Raw genomic sequence first — 25,551 nt, forward strand, 5'->3', positions numbered from 1 at the left:
AAGGACACCTTAAAATAGAGTGTTACCCTTGTTTGTCTCAGAGACTTGTATCAGCAATTAAAATGACTGTCAGTGTGAACACAGGTATATTGAAAAGAGTTATTAAGCTGTATTCTGTGTGCATGAAAAAATAAAGCAAGAAAAAAACACCCACTCAACACTCCCTCCACCATGTTCAAACTAGTATTTAAACCCCACAGCTAAAATTAGGGGCACAGTTCTTTGGACCCAGATAAAGCCTTATTCCTTCACTCAAAAAGAATTGAGATTCTCATTATCCTCACGTGCAGGAATAAGCTAAGCCTTGGGTGAGAGAAACCGGCCCAAGCATAAGCACTAAAGTCATAATCACTGCAAACCCACACACGCCAGTTCGGGGCCGATTCTTACCCCTCTTTTCACAGCTCGGAAGGATGGGATCTTAGATTTTACATTTCTCATTTCAGAAAGATGGTTAACTATCCGCTCTGTAGGGAATTTAGGAGGCTGGAAATGGCCAGAGGGAAAACTTGGAAGGGAAGGGGGAGGGATGGATGGGGGAAGCTGGGACAACAAAGATTTAAGATGAAACTAATTACAAAACACAAACAAATGGACATGCAAAACTATAATCGCTCATCTAGCTAGTTAAATGGCTGAATGAACGAAGTCTAACTTGTTAAATGTTGCTTAGAAGCAAGTTTTAACTTGCATTACATCATGCAAATTAAAAAAAACAAGAACTACTTTCAAGGGAAGGAAAAAGGTGAAGTCATGTTCTTAAAAAGAAGTTTGTAGGTTCTGACAGCCTAGGTTTGAAAGCAGAAGTTAAAGTTTTACCTAACCATATAATCCTTTACTGTTCACACAAGCCAAAGCACAGAGCCTGGACGTCATGCACACTTTTAATTTATCACCTATTCTAAACAAATGAGCCTTAAAATGGAACATAAAGTTGCTTAGCAATGAAACGTAGTGTTTGTGAAACTCACCTTCGGTTTCTTCCCAAAAAGCCAGAGTTTGTTTTTGGTCCTGCCAACAGCGTGTTTGGGATCCGGTTTGCCTCCTTCCGTTTTGGGGGTCCCAATGGTGCCATCTGATCCCGTTCGTTGGATGTTCTGACTGAAGTCCTCAAAGGGGAAATCACCCGGGGGTTCAAACCCTGACTTGAATGACTCCACTACAATCCCCGAATCCTGTGGGACAACAACAATGCTTAACCCTTATATGGAGCCAAATGCAAGAATCATACACTACCATTCAAAAGTTTGGAGTATGTACAGTTGAAGACAAAATTATTAACCCCCTATGAAATATTTCAGTATTTTTCAAATAAGTGCTGTTTAACAGAGAGAAAACTGCATTTCTGAACATAATAGTTTATTTAGGAAGCTTGAATGTTTGTAATACAAATAGAAACAATTTTAACCAAGACAAAAAAAACCCTACAGGTCAAAATTATTAGTCCTCTGATGTGAGTAGTCAATGGCATATCCCTTTTGCTTGATAACAGCCTTTAGTCATTTGTTGACGTTCTTAACAAGTTTTAGACATGTCTCCTGAGTCGTCACAGCCCAGTCTTCCTTAGCAAATCTCTCAAGCTCCTCCAGATTTGTTGGTCTCCTGGCATGGACTCTGGTCTTCAGTGAGATCCACAGATTTTCTATTGGATTCAAGTCTGGGCTTTGTGCAGGCCAGTCAAGGATGTTCACTTTGCTCATTTTGAGGTAGCTCTTCACCAGAAATGAGGTACGCTTTGGGTTGTTATCATGCTGGATGACAAAATGTCAAACCAGACCAAGTTTTGCTGCAGACTGCCTGAGGTTGTCTCTCAAAATCTTTTGCATGATTCCTTCCCAGTTCCAAACACACTGAAACATCCCCACAGGATTATACTCCTACTGCCATGTTTCACTCTGGAAACAGTGTTCTTTGGGTTGAGCGCCTCTCTTTTTTTTCCTCCAAACGTAGACCACATCTCTGTGGCCAAAGAACTCTTGTCACATCTGACCAATGGAAACATTTCTAGTATGCATAATTTTTCTCCAGGTTGTCCTTCAAATGTCAGTCTAGCTTGGTGGTGTTTCTTCTTCAAGTGGAGTTTTTCTTGGTCGGCAACCTTGCAGTCTATTCCTGTGTGGGTCTCTAATGACTAATAACTAAATCCTTTACTATCGTCTTAGCAGTTGTCCTCTCTCACTCTTGTCTTTCCAAAGTTTTTGAAATCCTTTGCTTCCTGCATTGTGTGGGTCTCTTCAAACTTGATAATACTTCTCACGCCAATTCTTGACATTTCAAAAAGCTTAGATAAACGTGTATATGCTTTGTGAGCATTAACAATTCTTTTTCTCAAGGCTAAACTAATTTCTTTGTCTTTGCCATGATGACAGTACATATTATTTCACTTGTTGTTTGCAAGATACTAATCCTCAGTTTACAGCTTAGATTAATTTGGTTGGTTAGGCAAGCCATTGGACAACAGTGGTTTGTTTTCCGTAGCCAATCAAACAGGCTAATAATATTGACCTTAGCAGTTTTATTTATTTTTAAATAATTATTTTATTCCAGGCAAATTTAAATACATAAGGCATTCTCCAGATTAAAAATATAATAAATACTGTCTTAAAATTCCCTTGCCCTGTTAAACATCACTGGGGAAATATCAGAAAAAGAATTGTAATTTTACAGGAGGGCTAATAATTTTGTCTTCAACTGACCTTTTTCAAAGAAATTATGCTTTTATTTAGTAACAACCCATTAAAAAAAGAATGAAAGCAATGGGGAAGACATCTATATTGTTAGAAAGATTCCTATTTCAAATAAATATTGTTCTTTTACACGTTCTATTCATCAAATAATTCTTTAAAATGATCACAAATTGTTTCCACAAAAATATTAGGCAGCAAATCTATTTTTAACCTTTTATGGACTGAACCAGCGACTTTACGCTTACCAGCCCATACCACTATGTCACACCAAAAGACAATGCAACATTACAAATCTTGAGACAAAAAGACCTTAACATGGAAGAATAAAAAGGCATTTGATACGGCCGTTTTTATCTAATATTATGCGAATGAAGGAACAGTGAGTACTATAGTGTTGGTAAACTGTGAAATGAGACACAAGGCAGGATGGTTAGCTGGTCTGGGGCGACTGTGTGTTTGTCCAGGGTGTGGTATGATTACAAAAGAGCTCTGGCTTCAAGTCACCCGTTTAACTGCCTCTACGAGCCTCTCTTGACCTCAGCATTCGAGCAGAGGGCATTAGGAAATCCCAAAACAACGTAAGCAAGCTCATAAATAAAAGCGTAAACAGAATCAGGTCATAATCAGAGCTAATTAGTTTGTCGCTGGGCTGGGCAAGTACGGACCAATGGATTTAGGAAAGCGAGGGGGAAATGGGAAAAACAAGGGTGACATGCTATTATGGGCAGTGTTGAGGAAAGTTACTTTTAAAATGCATTACAATATTGAGTTACTCCAAAAAAAAGTAACTACTTTACTTTGCATTACATTAAATTTGCAGCTTTATTCCTAGTTCAAAGAAAGAGTTATGCATAAATTAGTAGGTCTTCTAAATTATTTAGGAGACCTGGAGGGGTATCCTAACCTAGTTAGGGGTTGCTAAATGTCTGTGTTATTAACACTGAGATCTTGTTGGAAGATCAGTAGGACTATTTATTCAGCATGGAGTTGCTGGGGCTAACAACACACATGAGGATGCACACAGTGTTCAATAATAATGGGGATCCTCTTTAAAATGTTACTTCTGGAAAACAGGCTATAGAATTTGCCTAGTGGGATGCAGGATTAAGTGTCTGTATTTAAGGAAGCTTAAACTTTGCTGAAAGTTACTTTTAGCTTCTTTACATAAAGCTGAAGTCCTACTTTTTGCTAAGAGTCTAAAGTCAAAGCATATCTTAGAAGCTCTATGTCAAGATGTCAAAATTCAGGGTTAATAACATTTTTATTTCCCAACAAGGATGCATTAAAGTGATCAAAAGTGACAGCTAAGACATTAATAATGTTACAAAAGATTTCTGTTTTCAAATAAATGCAGTTTTTGAACTAGAAACTAGTTTCGCTTTTGAACTCCATTCAATAAAGAATCCTAAAAAAAAAATTAGTTACTGTTTCCACAAAAATACTACGCATATTAAAACGATTTCTGAAGGATAAAAACAGTAAAACAGATTAAAACAGTAATTTTAAATAGTTTTTCAAACAAATTTTACAGATGCCAAACCTTTGAACAGTAGTGTACATACAAGTCCAGGACGGAAAGAGAAAGAGAGAGGTAGACTAAAACAGGGTAAGAAATGTAATCAGTGGTTGCGGTGCCACACGCGACCTTTTCATAAGCATCAGCGCTGGCGACAGCACTAAGAAAATGAGCAACTTATGTTTCTCTCATCTTCCCTTGCTCCCAATCATCCACTCCCTCGCTTCCTCCCGCCCACTCGCTGTCTCTGATAATCCCTTTTTTTCTATCAAGAAGTGGACCGCAGCTACCATGGAGATCACAGGTACAAAATTCTCAGTGAGAATTAAGGTACATTTCCTTAAAATCATAATGGAGCGTAAAAGGTTACTTGAGGCAACAAATGGATGAAAGCAAATTATCAAAGCAAGTTAGATGTCATGGTTCTAAAATGCATCCTTCTCCAATTCAAGTTTTTTTTGTTTTTTTTGCAAGCATATACAACACAGAAGTTCAGTAAAAAAAAAAAAATGTTTTGTTTTTTTTTAGAGAAGACTCTTTCGCTTACCAAGGCTGCATTTTTTAAATCAAAAATACAGTAATAATAATCAGTAATAATCTGAAATATGATTACAATTTAAAACAACTGTTTTCTATTTTAAATTAAAAAAAAAATAGAATCTGTTTTTGTTTTTGAACAGAAGTGTAAATATTGGTAATATGTAATTTTACAATTTAAAGATGTTTTACAAATACACATACATTTTTTAAAGGATCTTAAATGTTTTAAGTGTTTCAGCACTTACTCTACGCTCGTCCACATTTTTAGCGGCAGTCACCATGCCCTCCAAGCATTTTGAGACAATGGGAATGACTCTTCGTTCCACCTCAGCAAAAGTCCGGTACATCTCCCCAAGCTTGACCGTCCGCCGTTCATCCATGTCTTGCAGATTCTACAAGCACAAATACAGAGGTTCAACTACATACACAAAACTACACAAGACATTTGATTTATTTGATCTTTTCTGTGAGTGGTTGCAAACCAAATGTAATTTAACATTTTATTGTTTTATTGTTAACTGAAACTATTTAAAATAGTTAATTTGAATGGAAATAAAGTAAATAAAATAAAATAAAATACAATACAAATATTAGATGAAAAGTTTAACTAGCATTCAAATTCGAATTGCTACCCTGTCTAACTAATTAACTAACTGGAATAAAAAAAAAGTACTGAAATTGCTAAAACTGAAAGATAAATTCAAGTTAAATAGAAACTAAATAAAAACATTAAATAAAACGCATCAAAAATGACTAAAACCTCAAATTAAAACAAATACTGAAAAAATTAAACAAATAAAAGCGATTTTAAAATACAGTTAAGGTCAAAAGTTTACATACACAGTGCGGAATCTGCAAAATGTTAATTTTAACGAAATAAGAGGGATCATACAAAATGCATATTTTTTTATTTAGTACTGACCTGAAATTTTACATAAAAGATGTTTACATAAAGTCCTCAAGAGAAAATAATAGTTGAATTCATAAAAATTAACCTGTTCAAGTAACCTATTTAAGTATTAAGATACTGTGTTGGTACCTAAATAATCCACAGTGTGTGTGTGTGTGTGTGTGTGTGTGTGTGTGTGTGTGTGTGTGTGTGTGTGTGTGTGTGTGTGTGTGTGTGTGTGTGTGTGTGTGTGTGTGTGTGTGTGTGTGTGTTTTTTTTTTTTTTTTTTTTTTTGCTTAGTGATATATATATATTTTTTTTTTGTCCTAAACAGTTTAACTGCCCGCTGTTCTTCGGAAAAATACTTCAGGTCCCACAAATTCTTTGGTTTGTCAGAATTTGTGTGTATTTGAACCCCTTCCAACAATGACTGTATGATTTTGCGATCCATCTTTTTACAATAAGGACAGCTGAGAGATTCATATGCAACTATTACAGAAGGTTCAAATGCTCACTGATGCTCCAAAAGGAAAAATTATGCATTAAGAACTTTTTTAAATTTGAAGATCAGGGTAAATTTAACTTATTTTGTCTTCTGGGAAACAAGCAGCTTCTGAAGGGCAGTACTAAATGAAAAAAAAAAACTATGATATTTAGGCTAAATAAGAAAAAATGTACAAAATTTACATTGTGTTTCCTTCTGAAGCATCAGTGAGCATTTAAACCTTCTGTAACAGATGCATAAATGAGTTCCTCATTTGTCCTTGTGTGTAAAAAGATGGATCTCAAAATCATAGAAAGAGCTTAAACAAACAAAAATGCTGAAAAAACAAAGAATTTGTGGGACCTGAAGGATTTTTCTCAAGAACAGCAAACAGGACAAACAAGGGACTCAAGAAATAACACTAAACAAAAAAAACTAAAAAACAAACAAACAAATAAAAAAAACAGCTGTGGATCATTCAGGTAACAACACAGTATTAAGAATTAAGTGTATGTAAATTTTTAAACTGGCTCATTTTTATAAATTCAACTATTATTTTCTCTTGTGGACTATGTAAATGTCTTATGTGAAACATCCTTATCAAGTCAGTACTAAATAAAACAAAACAAAAAAAACATGCATTTTGTATGATCCCTCTTATTCTGGTAAAATAATTACCATTTGCCGATTCTGCAAGCTGTATGTACACTTTTGACTTTAACTGCATATTAATAAATACTTTCATAGTATATAAATAATACTAAAATAACAAGTTTGTTTATTTATTCAGCGAGTATATTCTTTAAAAGCTTACTGAAAATCTATTTAAATATCAGAAAGTAAAATCAGAGATATCATCACCTTGAATATTTGAGGGATGGCCACGTTGAAATGTTTCCACTGTTCAGCGTTAAAGTTTTGCAACTGGGCTGCATACTCGTTCTTGTTCTCCTCCGCCATGTGTTGTCTCAGATACAGCTGGGACTTTGCCTAAGACAGAGTGAATGGTCATCTGTATTACTAATACTTCAGGAATACAGCTCAGGCTTCAGGACAACTTTCAGTCTTAGGCATTCAATGTTGTTTTACAACGCATTTCAAATGGTTCAGACAACATTCAGCCAATAACTTGAAGTCATGTAGAGTATCTCAAGATCACAAACTACCTTTTCAACCTCTGACTTTGTGGCGTTGATGTCGTTGTCTAGCCTTTCATAGATGAGCTGTGATTTCTCTGCCTCTTTGCATTCCCGTTCAAACTTCTTTTTACTCTGTAAAATCCATAAGGAGATGTTGTTGTTCTGTCAAAACACACATGACGCATTTCCTGCACCACTATGTGAGCATTAACGATCTTCCTGCGTAAAATACAGTCGTAAAAACTGTCATGTTTTGATCAATTAGCAACATAAATACAGATAAACGTACAAACAAACATCCAAAACAGTACAGAGAGTGAGAGCGATAATGAAATTTGGGTAACAGCTTCCAAAGCATCTGTGTTTCATTTCGTGACAGTGCAAGAACGAGGAATATCTATGTTATTACGACATGGCCATTCTCAATGCCAGATTCAGCTGTTGCTGGCCTTTAGCTGCAGCAACTATAAAGCTGCAAAAATACTCCAGCCGTACAGTCTGAGATGCACTGACAGGCAGGAAATGTACAGGATGCAGGAATGCAGTGCAGGGTAGGAATTGGAGAGAGAGGGAGAATGGAAAGAGAGAGCTTGATAACATGAATGTGGTGCATGAAGGTTTCCATTTGTGCACTGCCAACGGTCTTTGTCACTTTCTTGTGTTTTAAACTTGCACATAAACACAGATATATCTGGATCTCAGGTCACAGCTGGAGGAGAGTTTGTGAATCAGTCACTTGCACTCAGCCATTGACACAACAGTGCAGCTAGCAGACGTACAAGCCATCTCAAACAGGGCTGATGCCATTTAAAAATTTATGTGGTTGACACCAATACCAGTAAAATTTTACTTAAAATACAATTTCCAAAACATTGCAAAAAATAATATGCCACTGAATGTTACATCTAAAGTATACAGTAAAGCTTGCTCACCCTTTAAAAAAAAAACCTCTTGAAGACAATTTTGGTCTGTGAATTGTATATTCGTTTGTTAATCATTTAATCTTAATACATTTAAATTTTATCTACATTTGTACAGTGACATTTTAAAATGCAAAATATTATTAATTATATTATTATATCGTTATTTATATTTTTTTTAGTGCTGTCAAATCGATTAATCGTGATCATTTATTTTTTTAAAGAAATATATGTAAATGTATATTTATAAAATAAATACATTAAAAAATGCCGTTCAAAAGTTTGGGATCAGTAAGATTTTTTTTTTGTCTTTTCTGCTCATCAAGGCGGCATTTATTTGATTAAAAATACAGAAAAAAAAACTGTAATATTGTGAATTATTATTGCAATTTAAAATAATGGTTTTCCATTTTAAAATACTTGAAAATAGAATTTATTCCTGTGATACAAAGCTGATTTTTTTAGCATCATTACTTCAGTCTTTATTGTCACATTATCCTTTAGAAATGTCTAATTTGATTTATTACCAATGTTGGAAACAATAGTGCAGCATTTTATTATTTTGGAATCTGTAATACTTTTTCATGATTTGATGAAAAAAAAAAAAACGTTTTTATTTAAAATAGAAACATTTTGTAATAATATACACTACCATTTAAAGTCAGGTGTCAGTAAATTTTCTTTCTTTTTTTTGCTTGAAAGAAATTAATACTTTTATTCAGCAAGGATGTGTTAAATTGATGAAAAGTGATAGTAGACTTATATTGTAAGAAATGATTTCTATTTTGAATAAATGCTGTTCTTTTTAACCTTTTAGGTTCCAAAAAAATATTAAACAGCACCTGTTATATATAACTTATTTTGGATGTGATTAATCACAATTAATTGATTTGACAGCACTTTTACTTTCGTTATTAAGTATTTATTATTTTATAGAGGAAAGTATTTATTAATGAAAAAAAGAAACAAATTACAACCAAAAGAAAAAAACTGATGCAAATTACAAAAAAAAAAAAAGTTTTTGAGGTATTTATAGTAGTATCAGGTAGTCAAACATAAAAAATTGAACAAAAGTGGTTATTATTATGATTTTTTTGTCCTGCCCATTTCAGACATGTATCTGACTGTGTTTTTCTTTCTTTTTTTTTTTAATCAAAGTACTAGCATTTCTGATTTTTCATTTTAAAATGACTCACATTGTCCATGTGTTTCCAGCACTGGTCTAGATACTGTTGGGCCTTTCGTCCCTCCTGGAGATGCTGTCGATCAGACAAAACACAAACAGTATTTAAAATATTACTACTTGTATTGAACTTGCGGGTGTCTCAAGTGCATGTATTCAGCACTCACGTGTTTCCTCTCTCCCTTCAGGTCCTGTGAGTACCTCATCAGCTCCCCATACACTTTGTGCCCCATCTCCTCGGCAACGACCTCCCGCTGACCTGCGTAGTCATTCAACTCGTTCAGTATGGAGTAGAATGACAGACAGGATGTGAACCTGCAGGAAAAAAAATGTTCAACAATGAAGAAAATGGTAAACATGACTGTTTACATGTTATTTTATTTATTTTTGTGCCATTTCAGCACCAATGGATATTTTCACGGTACAACATTGCAATAAAAACTATATAGAATATTTCAATGTGACATTTGCTAAAAATATCCATTTGATACCCATAGCACAAACGTAAAGAATGAGTAACAACATGGTGATAATCTTGAAATGACATTTAGAAATATTCAAAAAGGCCTTCTTGTCTAATATTAGGACTTCTGTACATCTTTCATCTGAACTAAAGGCTTCCGTTCTAATATGGGACGATTTACTGCCTGATTTTTGAGAGCCGTCTATGCCCTCATAAAAAATTAAGTGCATTTATCACCAGTCACATGCAGCTTCTCCTCAAGTTGCCATCATGGCCTCTGGGGGCTGGCAGACTCTGGTCCATCTGTATGTTGATATTGACTAAAGGCCAGTCTGTAAGGCATGACTAGCTCACTATATTAAAACCCCCCCTTTACAAACACACACAAAAAAAGCTGTTCATCTCTCTTCTTTAGGTATGTGTCTGTGTATTGGGAGGGCTGGACAGAGATATTTTGTCCAAAGCAAATTGTCCCCCACCTCCAGTGTTGAGTTCTAATCGGTGGGCTGTCGGTACACTACAAGAGGAATGTCCTGGGACAAAAACACATGCTGGGAGAAATTATGCCTTTCTAATGGAATTCATTACGGGATATGGGAGGTTTCTGGAGCTGACACCCAGCATATACTCCCCCGTTTCCTAAATCTACAGCCAACCGGGAAGAAACGTGCTGTTTGGACAGCAATTGCAGCCAAAACATGATGAAAAAATATAATCATTTCAACTTTAAAGAATTAATTGTAGCTCAAACTTTTATTTTTTATATTTTTGTTTATTTTGTTATTTCTTTACTTATTTTTAATATTGTCACTTTGAATTCATTTATCTTTATCGTTCAAAGGTTTGGGATGAGTACGATTTTTATGTTTTTTAAATAAGTCTCTTTTTTGCTCATCAAAGTTGCATTAATTTGATCAAAAATACAAAAAAGTAATATGATGAAATATTGCAATTTAAAATAATACTTTTCTACTTTACTATAATTAAAATATAATTTATTTCTGTGATGCAAATCTGCTATTACTCCAGTCTTCAGTGTCACGTAATCCTTCAGAAATCATTCTAATATGCTGAATTATTATCAATGTTGGAAACAGTTGTGCTGCTTAATATTTTTTGGAACCCGTGATACTTTTTACAGGATTCTTTAATAAATAAGTTAAAAAAAACAGCATTTATTCAAAATATAAATCTTTTATTTATTTATTTTATTATAAACAGTCAAAAACCCAATAATACAAAGGGTTAAACCATATTAAGGTGCAAAATCAAAACAAAACAATAATTAATAAATAAATACAATGAAAAATAAATCTTTTCTAATAATATAAGTCTTTGCTATCACATTTTATCATTTTAACACATCCTTGCTGAATAAAAGTATTCATTTCTTTCAAAAAAAGAGAAAGAATAAATATTTACTAACCCCAAACCTTTGAAAGGGATTGTATATTTCTATAAAAAAGATTCCTGTTTTAAATAAATGTTGTTCATTTTAACGTTTAATTTATCAAAGAATCCTGAGAAGGTTCAAAAAATATTAAGCAGCCCAAATGTTTCCAATATTTATAATAAATCAGCACATTAGAATGATTTCTGAAAGATCATGTGACACTAAAGACTGGAGGAATGATGCTGAAAATTCAGCTTTGCATCACAGGAATAAATTGTATTTTAAATGTATATTAAAATAGAAAACCACTATTTAAAATTGCAATAATATTTCACAACATTGTTTTTTTTCTGTATTTTTTAATCAAATAAATGCAGCCTTGATAAGCAGAAAAGAAAAGTGTGTGTGGGTGTGTATGTATGTATGTATATGTATACATATACACATTTATATACACATATACACATAAATATACACACATATACACACACACACACACACACACACACACACACATATATATACACATACACACACACACACATACACACACACACACACACACACACACACACACATATATATATACACATATATATACATACATATTAGTGGTGAGCCGTTATCGGCGTTAACGTGCTGCGTTAACGTGAGACTCTTATCGGGCGATAAAAAAAATATCGCCGTTAATCTATTCTCAAAGTTGGGTTGGGAGCTGGGTCTAAACTACGCAAGCTATGATGACTTTCACCTTGATATTTTAGCGCGGATGACGTATACCTAGTCGAATTTGATATGAGACATGTCAAACTAGTCTACCTATAAGGGAAATCAGTTCCAATTTGAATATTTGACCAAAATAACATCCTGACTGACCAATCAGAATCAAGTATTCTAGAGTAATATGTAATAGTCTGTTACTACCTTCATACAAAACACTTTTTTGTTATCATCCATTAAAAGTGTAAATAGCTGTGAAAATTACCACTTGGGTGTCTTTGGAGCACACCAGAAAAAGTGAAAAGAATCAAAATATGCAATTTATCTCACCTGGGCTCATCATCTTTGGAGCGCTTGGGGCAATATTTCTTAACCAGACTCCTGTTGGGCAATAAAAGGAAATATTCAGAACAAACAGAGAGACACAAAACATCTCATGTTATGAATAGATCAAACAAAACCTCTCATTAGGGATCATAATATCCCTTAACATCAAAACTAAAGTTATTCATAAAGCCATGAAGACAAAAAGGAGTCTGTCTACAGTGTTTACTTTGTGCATCAGAGAATTAAAGTAGGCCATGGTAAACAGACAAAAAAAAAAGTGATGGTATGCTAATCTGTCTTCCCTCTTCCCTCATCCCACGCAGTATAAACTCAAGGGAAGGAACGCAGAAACAAATCTCATGTGGGGGCTCTTGAGAGAAGCTGTACCGCTGTGCTCAGGCATGCTGCTGTCTTCAGGGATGGGGGATGGTGTGGGGGGTCTGTCGAGTGCGCTCGGGGAGTGGGACGGCCCTTCTAACCAACCCAGACCCCCATCGAGCTGCATTAATGATGTTTGGCACTTCCTTTATGATAGCTTCCTCAAATCCACTTCATGAAATAGATCAAACAAAAACTCACTTCCCTTCGCCTTTAGTCTGGTTATGATTAGTACACTCATAACCAAAATATCTCAGGATCTATTTTTGTTTCGGATAATCTTGCTGAATTTTTGGGCTGGATTTTCAACAAACAGTTAGTTGTTTTGATGTGGAAAAAATATGCTATGTGCACTTCAAAGTGTAACATTAAAATGTTTTTATACAGTGAACAGTAGAGCCAGGAATACGGTCCAACATTTTGCATCGCTGTATAAATAATTTTATATTATGATATCTGTACATAATAAAAGCATATTACTGTAAATTAAAAATGAAAATTGTTTACATTTTTACAAAGAATTAATTCTTATGCTCAACACGGCTGCATTTATTTGATCAAAAATACTGAAAAAAATTAATATTGTAAAATATTATTGCACTGTAAAATAACTTTTCTTTTTTTTTTTTTCAAATATGCATTAAAATATAATTCATTTCTGTGATGCAAAGCTGAATTGTCAGCATCATTACTCCAGTCTTCAGTGTCACATGATCCTTCAGAAATCATTCAAATATGCTGATTTATTATCAATGTTGGAAACAGTTGTGCTGCTTAATATTTTTTGGAACCCTTGGATACATTTTTTTCAGGACTCTTATATTTATTTAAAATGTATTAATTTAAAATGGAAATCTTTTGTAACAATATAATACAGTTTAAATATTTGTGGTCAGTAAAATTTTCTTTTTTCTTTTTATTTGAACGAAATTAATACTTCCATTCAGCAAGGATATGTTAAATTGATAAAGTTATAGTAAAGACTATTAAAATATTTCTGTTTTGAATAAATGCTGTTCTTTTCAACATTTTATTCAAAGAATCCTGAAAAAAAAGAGGTTCAAAAAAAATATTAATCAGCACAACTGCTTCAAACACTTATAATAATAATAAAAAAAAATCAGCATATTCAAATGATTTCTGAAGAATCAGAAGATACTAAAGACTGGAATAATGATGCTTAAAATTCAGCTTTGCATCACAGGAATAAATTCTATTTTAAGTAATATTAAAATAGAAAACTATTTTTTTAAATTGTAAAAATATTTTACAATATTGCTGTTTTTTTCTGCATTTTTGATCAAATAAATGCAGCCTTGATGAGTCTCTAAGTGTCTTTCAAAAAACAGCACTGTACACATATGCATGTTAATAAATACCACACATTTTATTTATTTGCATGTTAATTTAAAAATAATAGATTTTTTAATTGCACTATTTATTTAATTTAAACAAGATTTGAAGGAGACAACTGGACAATATACGGGACAATATTCTTTTTCGATAAAATGCTGCAATGGCTGACTTAAAAAAAAAAAAAAAAAAAAAAAAAAAAGATTAATGAAAGAAATGTAAAAATTATTTGTAACCATGCTGAACAACAGCAAAAAAAGATTAATTAAAAAAATGACATTAATTAATCTAAATCTAAAATCAAACAAGGATCATGTGCTTCAGCTCCATTCACCCCTCAAGATGGAAACCCTCGAGAGAGAAACCAGTCTGGGTGTTGCCATGTGTGATGGCCCGTGTCTCGAGGGGGGTTTAGAGAGCAGTGTGGGACCTGTCAGCTAGAATGAATGTGGTACTACACCAGAACCTTCAATGAGATTTGAGAGGGGGGTAGAGGAGCGACTCTATAACCGTATCCAGGCAACAGCAGAATGTCCACAGGGACACAGACATCCCGGGAGAGGAGAGAAGAGGTAAGGAGAGGAGGCCACAGCTGCAGTCACCACGTGTCCTTTGGCGAATTCACGGCGTGTCTCTCGTTCTCAGTTTGATCTCACATCAAATCTTACAACTTAGAGCCTGCAGGGATTTTTGACCCCCGATTTGTCTCTCACCCCTCACACTGAATCCCAAGGCAAAAACCAATATTACCACATAAGGGAATGATGCAGGAAAAAAAGAAATCAATAACATGGATCAAACCAGATGTGCTCATTAGGACAATTAAAGCCCTATTATAAAGCGGATTGCTCTGCTATAAAAACTGATTGGATGAGCCACATTCAAAAAACGGCCAACATATGCACACCTGAGATGGCTCAGGGATCAGTTAAAGGTTGTATCAGCGATTTCTAGCCTGAAACATAAAGTGTCAATTTCAGCTGACCTTTCATCACGATCCGCTCGCTGCCTGCCCCATAAATTGTCTGTGAAAAAAACGCGTCTCTCTGGTCAGCCTAGAGTCCGAGATATGCCAAAAAAACAATCGGCACTACCAACCTTTCCACACATAAACAAACAGTGTTCCAACCAATCAGTGTCAGGGGTTTGGTGTTGTGGACTTTCGCTCCGCCTCCCTCACATCCCAGTAGGAAAGTCCACAACACCAAACAACAAAGGTTGGTAGTGCCGATTGTTTTTTTGGCATATCTCGGACCCTAGGCTGACCAGAGAGACGCGTTTTTTTCACAGACAATTTATGGGGCAGGCAGCGAGCGGATCGTGAAGAAAGGTCAGCTGAAATTGACACTTTATGTTTTAGGCTAGAAATCGCTGATACAACCTTTAAATATTTTAATAATGTCCAAAGATGCTAAAATGTACAGTTAGGCTGATAAACTACTGTAAATTACTTTAATTACTAGTAGCAACATTTGTTTACTAAACAATTGCGTCTTTGAAGTAAATCAATGCACACCACTCATGTGCTTTTATTACTGGACACAGCAAAAATCTTAAAGTATTTAGTAGTGTGTCATTTTAATAGCAATATTAATCACAGATGAAGGGTTAGATATTGTTAACAGATTATTCAAAGGTCACACTTTATATTAGGTGGCCTTAACTACTATGTACTTACATCAAAAGTAAGTACACTACCAGTCAAAAGTTTTAGAAATTTTTAAAGATTCTTAATGTTTTTAAAGAGGTGTCTTCTGCTCACCAAGCCTGCATTTATTTGATCCAAAGTACAGTATAAACAGTAACATATTAAATAGTAATGGTAACATATTTTTAATTTTAAAATAACTGTTTTCAATTTTAATATATTTTGTATGTAATTTTTTCTTGTGATCAAAGCTATATTTTCAGCATCATTACTCCAGTCTTCAGTCACATGATCCTTCAGAAATTATTGTAATATGCCAATTTGCTGTTTAAAAAACATTTTGTATTAGTATTATCAATATTTATAACTTGAGTACACTTTTTTAGGATATTTAAATAGAAAGATCCAAAGATCAGCATTTATCTGAAATAAAAAGCTTTTGTAACATTATACACTATACCATTCAAAAGCTTGGAGTCAGTATAATTTTTTTTTCCTGAAAGGAATCATAGAAATTAATACTTTTATTTAACAAGGATGCTTTAAATGAATTAAAAGTGATGTTAAAGACTTTCATAATGTTACAAAAGATTTCTATTTTAGATAAATGCTGTTCTTCTGAACTTTCTTTTCATCAAATAAACCTGAAAAAAAAATTCTATTTAGATGTTTTCAACATAATAATAATACATTTTTAAACAGTAAATTAGAATATTAGAATAATTTCTGAAGCATCGTGTGAATGGAGTAATGATGCTAAAAATTCAGCTTTGAAATCACAGAAATAAATGACATTTTAAAATATATTCAAATAGAAAACAGTTATTTTGAATAGTAAAAATATTTTAAAATGTTACTATTTTTCTTTTGTATTTAAAATGTAAGTACTAGTGTTGTCAAAAGTCCCGGTACTTCGGTACCAAGTCGGTACTAAAAAAAATTAAATGTTACGGTTCCAGGTTTTCTTTAGTACCGGTGGTACCGACTATCCGGTCGACCCGGTTCTTGACGCGCTATCTAAAAGGTGCGCACTGCGCAGTTGCGCTCTCCTCAGCGCTGCTGCTGATGCGGTCGCTCTGAATCCACTTGTTGACAAGGAAGAGCCAGGCATGCTACAAACATTTTCGATTCTCGGCTGAAGGCGAACATCATAGATCGTCTAGGTTCTCTCAAAAGAAGGAAACGCATCAAACTGAACAAAACACAGTGAAGACCGACTGCAGGATCAAATGAAAGAGTTCAAGTAAGGTATGTTTCAATTTAATTTGATATTTCGAGCTTCTGTTAAGAACATTATTGCATATTTTAATTTGAATGTCGAATTGTAATGTTGTTAATCGTTAGCATAAGCGGCTAACGCTAATATGCTGGGCTTTGGGACGATTTTGGGCTATTTAACGCTCCCATAATTTTTATTAGGATAAAAGAAAAAAGAAATGCATGATATATGTACTACTTATACACACAAAAGACCTGTTTATCCAAAATATGTGTGTTAAAGAATGTACAAATGCATCGTTAACAACGTCTGTCTTAATATTATGCTTAATATCAGTCTGTCAGAAAACGTTCTTATTCTTGGCTGGATAACTCTAGCAGGTTCATAAAGCTTTTTATTATTAAATATGAACGCAGTTTGGATTAAATAAAAGTACAGTCAAATAAAACACGTTTGATCTCCAGTTTAGTTTTGTCATACTTTACAATAAGATCAAATTCATGCATTATCTAACAAACTTAAGTGAACAATATATTTTTACAACATTAATTCAAAATGTTATTCAATACAAACACATGATCATTCATGTTTGTTCATGTTTAACAGTTTAACATGATTTTATGGATTAGTAAATGTTGAAATGAGCCTAACCTTAAGAAGAATAATTGCCATATAACTACTGTTTTTTTGTAAGGTCATGTTGTCTAACAAATGAAATCGTTTTGTAAAGAGTTTTCAATACTGCATTTTCTATCTGTGATAGACAGCTAACTTAATATATGTAATCTTATCTAAATTTATTATAAAAGCTGAGGTTTGTTATTTACTGAAAATTAATATTTTTGCTGGTGTGGTGTCAATGATCTAATGTTGCATCTGGTCAGACTTAGCCCACTGCTCTACTTAAATGTATTATATTTTCTTTTTACAGCTGCAGATTGAGGAAGATCATGAAACACCCCAGCAAACTCTAAACAAGACAACAGTTACAGATGTTTTTATAAGCAGCAGAAACAAACTTTTGGATGAAGCTTGTGTACAATTTTTGAATGCCTGTAATTTATTTAGTTGTTATTTAATAATTAAAATGTTTACAATCCTTGAAATACTTTTATTACTTGGAAAACCCTGAAACTAAATTTAGATAAGTATAATGAATGACATTGGTTTTTGCACATTTTATTTTTCTTTAACTTTATTAATAAAAAATTTGTGTTGTTCAATTAATTTAATTGTGTTTTACTTTTGTACCGAAATTGGTACCGAGAACCGTGGATTTTCACTGGTATTGGTACCGAATACTGAAATTTTGGTACCGTGACAACACTAGTAAGTACATAGTAGTTAAGGCCACCTAATATAAAGTGGGACAATTAAAATGCATGTAAAATTCAGGAATGGGCCATTATGGTTGACTTGCTAACCAAAATCATCATTGTAACACTATACTGGGCTTCCTTTTAACCAATTACTCAACTACTTGTTCAGAAAATTGACCCAGTTCTGTGCAACTCTTGTAAACATGTCTACAAAGCTATTTGAATCAGCGCTTCAGTATCACTCACTCAAATCATTCATTTTTTATTAACCCACTTATTTCATGTTATCAGAGCTTTAAAACCCCTCGCTGACATCAGATGAGTCAATCTACGGAAGTTGCTGTTGTTAGATGCTCACCGTAGCTGCTTTGCATAGGCCTGCTCGATGTCCAGACGCTCCTTGACGAACTTTGCATAGCGCTCTAGGAAGTCGATGCCCCACTGCGTGTGTTTGTCGAGATTGTCGAACTGGTCCTGATCAAGGAAGAAAGCAGAAAACAGAAAGAGGTCCAGTGAGAGGGGAGTTTGATCCGTCACTGGGCTTCTGGTGCCAGACAGGAAACATGAATATGGAAGGACTTGTTTGAAGAATATTAAACATTTGCAGGGGGAGTGCAGAATATAAATCAATGCTGAATAAACACTCGCATTGCTTTGAACACAGTTTCAACTAACCAAGAGTAAAATCACTATTCCTTTTAAGGGATGTTTAAAGGCAAGGAATGATTTTGGCAAATTCGATTCTCTTCTGCAGCTATTTATCCGGCTATAAAACCGTATACAGGGTTGTAAACATAGGTACCAGCCTGCTTTACAAAATCTCACTGCTTTTATCTGCTATTCCACACATGCTGAGAATAATTCCGCCTTCTTCATCCAACCAGCTTGGATGAAGAATCGGGCAAGCTGAAAGTTGCATCTCAAGACTGTTACATCATATTCCTCACCACCAACCGGTGGATCCAAACAGTCCATCTGGGTTCTGAGCGACAAACAACCCTACGGAGGAGTAAGTGACATCTACAGCATTGCATTCAAGGACTATTTATGGTAAAGCCTTGGATGCAGCCAGACTGACAGCGAGAACACCTAAAATGGCTATATACACCCATACGCACACACACTTTATTTATTTATATATTTATTTTTGCCCACTGTAGTTAAAGTGTGGAGCCCTGTGAGGTCTCATACTGAAGACCTGTCTTTATGAGCTAAATGCAGAAACAGACAAGGCTTTCTGATGATGATGATGATCTCTGAGATGTAGAGACTGAAACACACAGATAAACAAGATGTGTATTAGCCTGAGGCCGAGCCAGTCTGTTCACAGGGGGCACAATACAGTCTATCCACTGTTCAATAGGAGACAAGAGAGACATATTAATGCAGCTTCAAAGGCTTTATCGCAAACCCAAAACAACTTGTGTAATAAAGTACAATATCACTTTTTTTTAGCATTTTATTGCCTTTTTCCTTACATGGTGACTAGTCAACATTTGTCAAACATTATCCAGTTTTAAGGTACATTACATTAAGGCTACACGATAAATCGAAATTAGATCGCAATCACGATTAATCAAAAGCTGCGATGTCATGCATATCTTTCAGTGAAGCACAGTTCTGTGATCAGCAGTAAATCTCCATTCAAAGGCCAGAGGGCACTCTTATTTTTGCATGGAAACTCCAAATATGCCCGAATCATTGCTTAGAATACTATGAATACTATGCATGCATTATTCTGTGTAAAAAGCCACACGATCTCACGGGATTTATTTCAAACACTAAACTGATGTTATGAAGTGAATTTGGAGTAAAAACATGTTATTAAATGTGGCATTTTCACATGCTTTCAAATGTAGCGGCATTTCTACACAGAGCAAACAGCTGTCATTATCGCGAACGATTTCTTTCGCTTTCCTAATCGCGCGATTTAATTGTCTGCGATAATGAACGCGATATAGCATAGCTTTTCAATGAACTACGGCTCTGTGTACTAAATGCTGCTCTATCTGAAAGCACCTAATGGAGATTTACTACCGATTGCACTAAAAAATGTGCACGACAATCACCTTTAATTAATCATGCAGCCATACATTACATGGGACCGATCAAGTTCACAGACCAACTTACAGTTAAGGGGGATTTTTATGCAAAAATCACTTTTATAAGGTGTTTGAACACAGATGTATGGCCACAGTGTGTGAAAAAACAGCCTATAATTGTAAAAATCCACAAACCCAACAAATTATAAACTGTCTCTCTGAATATGCGATTCCAGATTCTTCCTATGTACACGTCATCGTAGGGATAAATCCCGCCTATTTGTGATGATATCTGCCCTATTAGCATAGACACAGCCCTGAGTGAGAAGCAGTAGTCCACCATTACTGTTTTCTTGCTGTAGCTGCTGGAGACACATTAGCGCCAAAGAGGCATTAGAAAGTGTTGTGTTATAAGGATGCACCAACGAACATAAGAGTCTCAATAGACTTCCTCGATCTGAGATACTGAGGACACTGTGGTTAAATTTCATTTTTGAAAGAAATGTCCCAGAAAAAAATTGGTTAAGTCCCCTATGTTTAGGGATCAATACTAACACGAACATCAGCTCCAGACAAAGTAAGTATCATGCATTTGTTTTCCAAATTGCCTTTCTGAAAGAGCTTATCGGCACTCTGTCAGGCTAATGTAGCTAAAGCTGCCATTGTCATTGTCGGCTGTTTTCACTAATACTGCATTCACGTGCTAACAGAATGTTCATAAATAGGAATGTGGTAGTTAAAATCTTCATATGAAAGCAATGTGAAGTTGACCACTTGAATATGTCAAGCTCATAAATCACAAATGGGAATTTTAAAGTTTGTGACAGCACATTACGGCACCATGAGATCAGCTAGGTTGTTATTGTTATTGCGCTGTGCTTCCCGTCTGTGTAATTCATAAACGCACTTTTATTACAACATAGTACAATCAGATGACTGACTTTTAAAACGATTCCGATTCAAACTTATAAGGCTGAACACTGAGAGTTTCTGACATTTTCAGTGCATGAGATTGTTCGGTTTTGTTTTTGCCAGTTCTTGAAGCTCCACCCTCTTCTTAAAAGGGGGCCGGGAGCACCTGCTCATTTACATTTAAAGGGACAAACACAAAAACTGCATGTTGATCTAGCTATAAAAAAATTCTCTGTCAGGTATTTTGAGCTAAAACTTCACATACATACTCTGGGGACATTAGAGACTTATTTTACATCTTGTAAAAAAGGGATATAATACATCTCTTTTAAAACAGCTAGCAGGATTTGAACCTACAGCCTTTGTATGCCAGGAGAGAAAAGGAGAGAGCTTTGTTCTGGAGTTCTGGCACTGACTCTGTGAGACAGACTGAGATTAAAGGCAGTCAGCGTATTTCCTCTACTGGAGAACAATGAACAAACGTCTTTACAGCACCTCACGGAGCACGGAGTACAGATTACAAACCCATTTAATCAGCCTCACCCTGAAGACTTCTGATGAGCATCATTAGGAATAGAACACACAACTGATGAGAAACACAGTGGAACCTTAGGTGAACCCAGCAAAAGATCCCTGATTATTATGTGACGTACACAACAGGATGGGAATGGCACAATAACACACTGACCTCAACAAATTTAACAGAGTATTCATTAAAGTGATAGTTTAACCCCAAAATGAAAACTTTGTTATTAATTACTCACCCTTATGTCGTTCCAAACTCGTAAGACCCTTGTTCATCTTCAGAACACAAATTCAGTGGTTTAACCGTAATTTTATGAAGCAATGAGAATACTTTTTGTACACAAAGAAAACAAAAATAACGACTTTATTCAACAATTTCTTGAAAAAATTATTCTAAATGATTGATTTTTCTTTTATGCCAAATATCATTAGGATATTAAGCAAAGATTGTGTTCAATGAAGATATTTTGTAAATGTCCTACCATTAATATATCAAAACTTGGTAATATGCTTTGCAAAGAACTTCATTTGAACAACTTTAAAGCAAATTTTCTAAATAATTTTTATATATTTTTTTATTTTTCAATGTTTTGAATTTGGCACCCTCAGATTCCAGATTTTCAAATAGTTGTATCTCGGAAAGCTTGTTTATTCAGCTTTCAGATGATGTAGAAATCTCAATTTAAAAAAAAAAAAAACTGACCTGTATGACTGGTTTTGTGGTCCAGGGTCACATACACACATGCATATGTGACCCTGGTTATAAAGGGTTTTGTTTTTTTTAAATTGAGATTTATATATTATAATAAATAAGCTTTCCATTGATGCATGGTTTGTTAGGATAGGACAATATTTGGCTAAGATACAACTATTTGAAAATCTGGAATCTGAGGCTGCAAAAATCTCTAAATATTGAGAAAATTGCCCTTAAAGTTGTCCAAATTAAGTTCTTAACACACATTACTAATCAAAATAAAGTTTTGATATATGTAGGGTAGGAAATTTATTAAATATCTTCATGGAACATGATCTTAATATCCTAATGATTTTTGGCATAAAAGAAAAATCTATCATTTTACCCATTGAATGTATTTTTAGCTATTGCTACAAATATACCTGCGCTACTTACAACTGGTTTTGTGGTCCAGGGTCACACATATATAAATATGCTAAATTTAATATGATCAACAATCATAGCAAATAAACATATCATCCAGCCGTAACACTCGATCTTCAACCTAACACTTCAATACCTCCGTCTAGCCAGTAGAACACACTGTGGCTCATCTGTTCAGTAGCCTGTATTTTGAGCTGACTTGATGTTTTCGTTATACTGACAGCATCTTATTTAGCTAATGAGTGCACGAATAAGTGAATGAAAGAACGCGAGAGAGAAAGAGAGAGAGACAAGGGGGGGCAATGAAGTGCAATTAAGATTAAACTGGAATCTTGTGCTGTTTGCACACAGGACCAGTAGTTAATGATTACTCTGGGCTATAATTCTCATGACAGACATTAGGCAGAATCCTGCCCACCTTTAACAGAGAGCAAGCCATTCAACGACAGCCCCTGACAGTCAAAGCATATCAGGTGGGAGGTTTAAATCCAAATTATCTCCTAAAACTGATGAGTGTTGCATAAACACAACGCAGACATGTGTGGGTGATTCTCCAGGCCTGGAGGGAGTATTACACACAGTCCTGCCAGTTCAATACCGGTCGCTGATGAAATCGAGGAAATCACCTTAGCAGCACGCTGATGCTTCACTCAAGTGGAAAAACAGCATCCCCCACCATCTGCCAGACTTTAAGTGTCATTTAACACGCACACGCAGACACGGCAGTTAAGGTAAAAATACGGAGATCACTCATATGTACAGACACACTACAGACATTTTCTAAATGAACTAGTCTATGTGTTGAAGTACTAGACAACTAACTACTTGAAGTCTTGTAAATTCAGGCTGCTTTTAGCTAGACATAATGCACTAGTTCTTCAATACTGACTGATATCCGACAAACAAAATTATGCATATAAATGTTACATTTAGAATTAAGTAAACAGGGTGAATTCAGGTAACTTGGGAAAGTTGTGTCATTGAAAAATGTCCAAATTTTCCCAAATTAACCAATACCAAAATGTTAGTAGTTGACACCGACGAGAAGTCATTATTTTATACCAATTTTATTTACACTGCAGAAATGTATATACTATTAAACAATCCTTTATTTAAAAAGTGTATTAAATATGTGAACCTGGATCACAAAACCAGTCATAAGGGTCAATTTTTAAAATTGAAATATGAATAAATAAGCTTTCCATTGATGTATGGTTTGTTAGGATAGGACGATATTTGGCTGAGATACAACTATTTGAAAATCTGGAATTTAACGGTTCCAAAAAAATCACAATATTGCGAAAGTTGCCTTTAAAGTTGTCCAAATAAAGTTCGTAGCAATGCAAATTACTAATCAAACATTTAATTTTAATATATTCACGGTAGGATATGTACAAAATATCTTCATGGAACATGATCTTTACTTAATATCCTAATGATTTTTGGCTAAAAAGAAAAATCAATACTAACGCATACATCTTACAGTAATTGTCCCTATGCATTCTAATGCCCTAAATACCTTGAAGGACACTTTGAAGAAAAATTCCACAGCGCTTAACGTTATCAATTAATATTCACCATAAAACTGTTCTATGGTTAGCGTAAAGAGGGACATCTATTGACATAGCCATAAATCATAGCACAAAACAAGTGAACCTTAAACCTATAAACAGAATGTTGTTTCCGATCAGCACGGAGGGGGCTGGTTCTTGGAGTGGGTGTGGCTTAAAGCGGCACATGACAATTGAAATGTCCTAGAGTAACACTAACAATTTCAACACAAAGGGAAGATTTGGCTAAGACAATGGTTTCCCTTGTGTTTTAGTTCAAATATATATTTTTTATTTGTTATCTAGTTTTAACTTGCTGCAATTATAAATGTATATTTTTTATTAACTTAAAAAAATCATTTATATTAATGTCAATATTAATTAAATTATATAATTTAAAGTAACATTAATATTAACATTCATATTTTTTTCATATATTTATTCATTTATTTATATTTTTCATTATTAAAGGTTTAGTTCACTTCAAGAATAAAAATTTCTTGATCATTCACTCACCCCTATGTCATCCAAGATGTTCATGTCTTTCTTTCTTAAAGGGATGGTTCGGAGTAGAATTGACTTCATTGCTATGCACTCCGAAGCCCATCTAAATACCCCATCCGAAGTTTTTTTTACCTTAGTCGAACATTTATGGAGATAGAGTTTTTCGAAATGCTTGTTACAGGAGTGAATGGTACATGTGATGTATCCCGTAAATTGCACCACTAAACGTGCAAGTAATCTTACCAAACTTGTACAGTAGTGTTAATAGGTTATGTACTCACAAAACGCCGCATCAGAACATTTGTAAGTCCACCATGAGTGTTTTAAAAACACGTTTTACCCGAGAACTACTAGTCTCAGAAACTACAAGTCGACGTCACTTCCCTGATTTGAAAAAAGCACGTAAAAGTCCTCCTACTACATCTGTGTGCATGTCAACTTGTAGGAGGACTTTTACGTGCTTTTTTCAAACCAGGGACGTGACGTCGACGTGTCGCCATTTGTAGTTTTTGAGACTAGTAGGGATCGGCTAAAACGTGTTTTTAAAACACTCATGGTGGACTTACAAATGTTCTGATGCGGCGTTTTGTGAGTACATAACCTATTTACACTACTGTACAAGTTTGGTAAGATTACTTGCACGTTTAGTGGTGCAATTTACGAAGTACATCACATGTACCATTCACTCCTGTAACAAGCAATTCGAAAAACTCTAATATCTCC

At 34.5% G+C, this 25,551-nt stretch overlaps 1 protein-coding gene across 3 annotated transcripts in view; it reads right to left on the reverse strand.

The window, feature by feature from the left end:
* fnbp1l (formin binding protein 1-like) overlaps window positions 1–25,551 on the reverse strand; it is a 56,472-nt gene that overhangs the window by 11,126 nt on the left and 19,795 nt on the right. For 2 of the 3 annotated variants that reach the window (XM_073819035.1, XM_073819034.1), the window contains exons 2-10: window positions 18,537–18,652; window positions 12,265–12,315; window positions 9,526–9,673; window positions 9,372–9,434; window positions 7,283–7,387; window positions 6,978–7,106; window positions 4,989–5,135; window positions 972–1,175; window positions 391–543 (exon numbers count right to left, since the gene is read on the reverse strand). In XM_073819035.1, the coding sequence (XP_073675136.1) occupies window positions 391–543; window positions 972–1,175; window positions 4,989–5,135; window positions 6,978–7,106; window positions 7,283–7,387; window positions 9,372–9,434; window positions 9,526–9,673; window positions 12,265–12,315; window positions 18,537–18,652 (1,116 nt within the window). The remainder of the gene's footprint in view (window positions 1–390; window positions 544–971; window positions 1,176–4,988; window positions 5,136–6,977; window positions 7,107–7,282; window positions 7,388–9,371; window positions 9,435–9,525; window positions 9,674–12,264; window positions 12,316–18,536; window positions 18,653–25,551) is intronic. The other variant, XM_073819036.1, reaches the window with a different exon arrangement.

This window comes from Garra rufa, chromosome 15 (assembly GCF_049309525.1).
Source record: "Garra rufa chromosome 15, GarRuf1.0, whole genome shotgun sequence".
NCBI classification, from domain to species: domain Eukaryota; kingdom Metazoa; phylum Chordata; class Actinopteri; order Cypriniformes; family Cyprinidae; genus Garra; species Garra rufa.